The 7,140-nt window shown below is 42.1% G+C and overlaps 1 protein-coding gene across 2 annotated transcripts; it reads right to left on the bottom strand.

Moving 5' to 3' along the window:
- Nucleotides 1–1,938: 1,938 nt before the first annotated feature.
- On the bottom strand, nt 1,939–6,314 carry LOC115407681 (nuclear factor 7, ovary-like). Of its 2 annotated transcripts, XM_030118120.1 has the most exons (3): nt 6,045–6,314; nt 2,571–3,286; nt 1,939–2,516 (listed from the first exon to the last, which is right to left on the bottom strand). In XM_030118120.1, exons 1-3 carry the CDS (start codon nt 6,297–6,299, stop codon nt 2,102–2,104), a joined length of 1,386 nt encoding a protein of 461 aa, XP_029973980.1. In that variant the 5' UTR covers nt 6,300–6,314; the 3' UTR covers nt 1,939–2,101. The 2 variants fall into 2 exon arrangements, with proteins under 2 accessions (XP_029973980.1, XP_029973979.1); XM_030118119.1 differs by having other exon boundaries at nt 1,939–3,286.
- Between the last annotated feature and the right edge of the window lie 826 nt (nt 6,315–7,140).

The raw sequence follows: 7,140 nt of genomic DNA, 5'->3' as shown, positions 1-7,140 counted from the left end.
TTAATATCTTTTCAACTTTTTGAAATATTTCAACTTTTGTGCAACTTTTTGCCCCATGTTAACGGATGGAGATTTTTTCAAACTTTGGAACCTTATAACTTCTTCAAATCTTAACCGATTTTAACCATTCAACTTTTAAACTATTCAACTTTTTAAGCCCTTTCTTCAACCTTTTTCAACTTTTTCAACTTTGTTCAACTTTTTGAAATATTTCAACTTTTTAAAATTATTTTTAACATTGAAGTCAATGGGAAAACCCTTCAACGGATCTTTGAACTCCTTCAACTTTGACCCCTTACAACTTTGTCATACTTTGACGTAGACACGTCATTTTACTTGCAAAATGTAGGCATTTTTATCCTCTATTTAGGTATGTTATATCATGTCCACATCTTTTACCAAATTCAAACTGTGAGCCTTCAAGTACGGAGAGCATTTCAGCCGTTTTTGGAGTTTACAATGGGTGTGTATTGGAAAAGCTAGAGTGGGAGAAAGGAATTTAGAGTGCGGGAGGCTCTGGATTTAAACCAAAAAAATAATTCTTTTCTCGTCCCCCTGGCCACATTTCTGGCTCAATCTACACAATTACCTCTCTAAACGTAGCCACTTTTCTTGTGACCCGTACAATTGAGTCATTTTGTCTCTATCTCAAACGGTTCTCTCTCCAGCTGCATTTCTGTGAGGAGAGCGCAGGATTTTCTCCCATCCGCTCCAATGCATTTTGGAGAGAGATTTTCTCACTCAAATCCAAAACTTCTCTCATGTTCGCAACATCGCGGTGGCTGAATGGATGATCCTACAGACATGATTCCTGCACCATTAAATTCATGAAAGACTTCTGAATCTGATTGTGAACAAATCTTTTTCAATGTCACCTCTGGGTCCTCGAGGAATGACATTTTCTCAACCATGCGCACTCCATAAGAACTGCTGGTTCACTGTCATGGCTGCTATGCAGCTGGTCTCCATAGCAACAGACACACCTGTTGTGCTGACTGCTGCTTGATGAGTCTGGACTTTTCCATTAAGACTGGAGCTCTATTGATCCTCTGTTACTCTGACACTGACTCTGCTGTTTCTTCAACTTTCTTAAAGTCTTTCCAACTTTTTGCAACGTTTTCAAACTTTTCCAACCTTTTTCAACTTTTTGCAGCGTTTTCAAACTTTTTCAACTTTTTTCAAGTTTTTGCAGCGTTTTTCAACTTTTTCAACAATTTTCAACTTTTTGCAGCGTTTTCAAACTTTTTCAGCTTTTTTCAAGTTTTTGCAGGGTTTTTGAACTTTTTCAACGACTTTCAACTTTTTGCAGCGTTTTCAACCTTTCTCAACTTTTCTCAACTTTTTACAGTGTTTTCCAACTTTTTCAACCCTTTTCAACTTTTTGCAGTGTTTTTCAACTTTTTCAATGATTTTCAACTTTTTGCAGCGTTTTCAAACGTTTTCAACCTTTATCAACTTTTTGCAGCGTTTTTCAACTTTTTCAACGATTTTCAACTTTTTGCAGTGTTTGCAACCTTTTTCAGTGTTTTTCAACTTTTTGCAGCATTTTCAACCTTTCTCAACTGTTTTCAACTTGTTGCAGCGTTTTCAACCTTTCTCAACTTTTTTCAACTTTTTGCAGCGTTTTTCAACTTTTTCAACGATTTTCAACTTTCTGCAACGTTTTCAACCTTTTTCAAGCTTTTTCAACGTTTTGCAGTGTTTTCAACCTTTTTTAAAACTTTTTCAACTTTTTGCAGTGTTTTCAACATTTTTCAACTTTTTTCAACTTCTTGCAGCATTTTCAACTGTTTTCAACTTTTTGCAGTGTTTTCAAACGTTATCAAACATTTTTCAACTTTTTGCAGCGTTTTCACCTTTTTGAAGGTTTTTCAACTTTTTGCAGTGTTTTCAAGCTTTGTCAAAGTTTTTCTACTTCCTTTTCAACCTTTCTTCTTGAACTTCTTCTGCATTACAGTTTAGCATTTTCAGCTCAGCATTCACACTTGCAGTTTCTTCAGGAACTGCAAATTTTTCTAGTTGTTTTTACATTCCAGCGTTCCAGTGGCTCTTCTGGAGGAACCACACATGAAGGAAGGCTGCTTGTCTTGTCTGTTCCTCCTCAGTACCAGCAAACAGTCAGAGGGCCATGATTGGCATCTCTGTCCTGGAAGTGGAAATATGCTGACGTAGGTACAGAGTGAGGCATCAGGTCCACAGTGTCAATGTGTGTCATGTTGTCTGCGTCATAGAAGGAGAGCTGCTGGGAGGAGCAGTTCAGGTAAAAACCAAACTTTTGAGGTGTGTTTGATATTGTTATGTTTCTGTTTCTGCCCTGATCACAAACAGCATATCTTTGCCCGTCATAGTCAAGGAAGTACTTATTTATGCCGAGTTTCCAACAATCTGCACTTCCAACATCGACTTCCCAGTAGTGCTGTCCTGAAGTGAACTGACTGGAGCTGAATGCCTGGCCACTGATTGCAGGAGCGACGTAGTTGTGTTGACGGTTGATTGAAGAGTAGCTGTTTGAATATCCGGCATTATAATTTGCATTTTGTAATCTCTGTGCACTTTCTGACCTATCCTTTGCGTGATCCCAAATCAAACTCCGCCCAATGTTAGATATGACTGTTTGTCCACTGTTGTTTGAGAGTGAAAGGCGCTCTGCTCTGGGCTGGATGATCTCAAGCATTTCCTTCCACACAAAGAACTGCAGGTGACTTTCATAAGGCCACAAAGAGAAGGATGTGTTCTCCACTCTGAGCTCTTTGGCTCTGGGTCTGAATGACGCTCTTTTGGCTTTCCTGTTTTCATCCTCAGTCCAGCTCTTTAAGAAGCTCTCTGAGTCTTTAATTTCTAGAGCTGAGTTTACTTTGACCTGAAGCTCTCTGTTCTCACACAAAACTGTCTCCACAGCTCGTAAACTCTCATCCATTCTCTTCATTTCATCTTCTTGCTTTTGTTTCAACTCGTTCTCGATCTGCTTTTCTCTCCTTGTCAAAAACTGGTGCATCTCTCTGAACTGGTTGCTGATCTGGGTCATGAGGTTCTCCGACTTCTTCCTGCTTTTTGAGATTTCTTCCCTCTGCCTGTCAGCTAGACCTTCTACAGCACTGATATCTCCAGAAACGTTCTGTAGAAACGTTTCCAGCTCCTTTCTCAGGGCTGCATCTGCTTCCTTGATCGGTTTAAATTTGTGTCGTTCATGTTTCTCTGAGTCTCTGCAAATGATGCAAGTCAGCTGCTGATCAGTGATGCAGAAGAGCTTCAGCTTCTCTTCGTGTTCTGGACACAGATCGGCTGCCTGAAAAGAAACATGACGATTATTGAAACACAGCAACTGAGGCACGGAAAGACAACAGTGTGAAAGTAACTGGGGGAAAAGAAAAGGAAAGTTTTCTCTTCCTGTTGTGTTGGGGATCGGACCTGTGAGTTTCTAATCATGCTTATACAGCCTCCAGGCCAGTTTAGTTGAATAATAAGTTATCTAACACATTACGTTAGACATACAAGTGTGCGTGAATACCAGTGGTGGGCGCAGTCCGCTAATCAGCTAACCGCTAATAAGCTGACATTTTCATAAGCGGATTAGCTGTTCAGCTAACTTTGAAAAACATTAGCGGACTAATTAGCTAAATTTACACGCTAGCGACTCTGGTTTCCGAGGGTACTGGAACGCCTCTCGTAGTGCTTCCATTAATGCAAAGAAATGAAAAGTCTCTTCTCTGTGGTTAAAAAAACGCATGAAAATTGTTTTGAAAAAACATGGATTTTGTAATGCATATACCGTATTGGCCCGAATATAAGACGACTCCGATTATAACACGACCCCTATTTTTCAAAGATCATTTTGTGAAAAAAAAAAAAAAAAAAAAAAAACTGCTGAAGACAATAAGGTCACTCATAAAACAAATTTTTATTATATAATCATTATAAACTCAAAAACTCACAATAACATTTCACGAGATATAAAATAAAAAATATTACTACAGTATTGAATAAAAAATATATTCTCTTTCTCAAAATAAGAAACAATAAGCAACAAATAAGAAGCCTCAAGGGGTCAAAACTGCATAAATTATGTAAATAACTTTCCAGTGCCTTCAGCTGAATCAGGCTCTGGTGGTGGACATTCCATCTGTCCGTTTTTCAGTGACGTGTTCACTCATCCTTGTATCAGCCTCTCTGAAGCGTCGCTCTCAGGACCACGGAAAGCTTTTCTCATAGCGTTAGCATCTGTAGGCGTTTTTCTGTGCTCTACAATATCGAACAAGGCACTCTGCTATACCAGACCTCCTGGCGGCTTGGCAGTAGTTTGATGACTCTGCTGCGTTGATCACCATCAGTTTAAAGTTGGTATCATAACTTCTCCTCTGTTGTTTGCTCAGTTGTCCAGCGTTCAGCCCCTTTCTTCCAGATGATCCGCCATTTTTCATCCGATCATTTGATCTCATTTCGTCACTCCACTCGCTCTCTGGTCAGTGATACTTTGGCTCCATCCAGCAGCGCGGATGCGTATTGACCATCTACCGTAAGTCCGCGATTATAACACGACCCCACTTTTTAGGATGCAATTTCTGGAAAAAAACATTGTCTTATAATACGGTAACTCCTGATCTGTTTGTCCGATTGAAACGATTCAAAAACTGTTAGAAAGCCTCGGAACTCAAGATTCCGGGGATATTTGAATGACTCGCATACGTCCTTGCGTCATGGCGCGACATCAACAAATAATCCCCTATGTGCTCGCAGAGAAAATAGAGAGGAGCAGAGCGGGCGCGCTGCAGAGTGCGAGCTGCTCCGCTCGCGGCGCTACCCCACGCCTATGAACCGTCAGATAGGAGCTCGATCCGAAACTTGGTGTGCGGCGCTGCCGCGCGCGGCACGTCCAAGTAGTGCTGTGACAGCGATGAGAAGTTTAGGACGTTTTAACCGACTGACCTCCACACAGCATAAAGACCCGTTAAAAGTGTGTGTGTGTGTGTGTGTGTGTGTGTGTATGTGTGTGTGTATTCACCAGTGGTGGGCACAGCTAACCAAAAAGTTAGCTTCGATAACCGTTCTTCCGTTAACTGAAAAGTTAGCTTCGATAACGCTAAACCGATAAACTGCTAAAAGATTTAGCTGAAGCTAACAATAGCCGCTAAGGCTTGGTTCACGCAGTCCACCTTATTTGTACTCCACACACAAACAATATGTAAAGTCTATGCATCACCACTAAGCAGCTCCACACTGTGTCTGTGCCGACACTACGTTCACCACCAACACACTCATTAACGGTGAGCTGGAACACGTCTTGGCACATACTTCATATATAGCAAGGAGCACCACTGGTGCTGTACAAACTATACTCTGAATATTTTGGCACAATGTCATTTACAGTCTGTCTTACTTTTGTGATCGTCTTCTATCAATCTTCAAACCACTGACAATGCTCATGCTCACATGTCTAGCTGCTGCTGACTCATGAGTAGGGTTGCCAACTGTCCCATATCCAGGATGTCCCGTATTTGAGCAAAAAGAGGCGTGTCCCGTACGGGACGTTGTTTGTCCTGGCCCAACGACTAAAGGCAAGACACATATTTTTTTTCCCTCCGTGTGTTCTGAGGGCTGTATGGCACGGCATGTAATTCGAGAGCCCAGCCATGTATGCCTCAGATACAAACTGATTAAACTGATCATGAGTTATTATTATCTTGTTACTGTAATGTGTTTTAATGTGTTTTAATAGTCTACTCTGTAATAGTTGTAACTGTGGCAAAATGCTGTTATAAATGCGTTTTTGACCCCCCAAAAACCCAATTTTTTTCAGCTGCCCACGAGAGGTGTCCCTTATTTTAATCTCTGGGAGTTGGCAACCCTACTCATGAGGTCAGGTGATGTCAGTGGGGTGGTATCAGGTAAATGTTCCCACTCCTAATTCTAATACTAATGCCTGCAGTGTTGGAACAATACTGGTATTGGGTCAGCTCTGGTACACACAAATGGCACATGATGATGTTTTAATTGTTACAGTGACTATCAACAAGTGTCCTGTGAGTGCTCCCTGACAGTCTCCTCACCTGTGCTCTGTCCGTCTGCAGGCTCCAATCTCCTCTGGCCTTCTCAGCCAGGCTCTTCAGGATGAAGCTGGAGGGCAGATCCTGAGCCTCGGTCACCACGGCCTGGCAGCACTGAGGACACCGCGGCTGGACGGCCAGGACTTCCCCCGCACACCACCTGCAGAAGGAGTGTCCACACTGGAGGGTGACGGGGTCGGTGAAAATGCTCAGACACACGGAGCAGGTCAGGTCTTCCACCAGCAGAGAGGACGCCATGTCTCACCGACAGCTCTGTTTCCTGTTTTCAGCCAGCTCTGACTCTACCTGATGCAACAAGCCCAAAGTTTCACTTTCCAGGAAAAGCCACACCCTGCTGACTCACTGTCAGTGTTATTTAAAGCAACAACTCTCCACATAAGTCAGAAAAATACAAATTACTTATGAAAATCCACATTCTGCTGTGACCTGAAACAGTAAAATATGATTGCTTTGGTTACTTTTCAAATCAAAAACATGACAGAATCGGTTCATGGCAAAAAATATCTGATATATTGTGGAAGAAAAAGAAACACAAGGAGAGAAATTTTAATTGAAAGATTGAATGAAAAAAGAGGAAATACAGTGTCTGTATCGTCCTGCAGTTGACAGTGTCAACTCTAATAATAAGGCGTCTTGGCTTAGCTGGGCTTGTGACTGAGAGACTGTCATGTTTCCTTGATCTTGCAGTTATCAGGATCCCCTCTGCTCCTTCTGTCCTCCCAAGATGTTTGTGTGCTCAGCCCCACCTGTTGACGCCATCTGGTCTTACACCGTGTCTGTGTCCCTCTGTTCCGTCCCCTCACCTTCCAATCAACCAACGATTCAACACCCTTCCTGCTCGGTCCTCCCTGCATCTATGTTTGTGTTCCTCCTCTTTCTGTCTGACGCCTGATCGTCCTGTTATGCCTGGCATGCAGACAGCCCACGTTTCCTGTGTTCCCTTCCTGTATGAGGTGGGGCTATGGATAGGTTGAATAATGGAAAAGTTTGACCTGATTGAAGTTTACTGTTAACAAAAAGGATCTGACCGGGTGTGAGCACACTTGCCAAGGAGGACACAACACAGGAAGTCGCACTA

Source organism: Salarias fasciatus, chromosome 20 (assembly GCF_902148845.1).
Source record: "Salarias fasciatus chromosome 20, fSalaFa1.1, whole genome shotgun sequence".
Taxonomy (NCBI): Eukaryota; Metazoa; Chordata; class Actinopteri; order Blenniiformes; family Blenniidae; genus Salarias; species Salarias fasciatus.
This window is presented reverse-complemented; position numbering and strand designations above follow the sequence as displayed.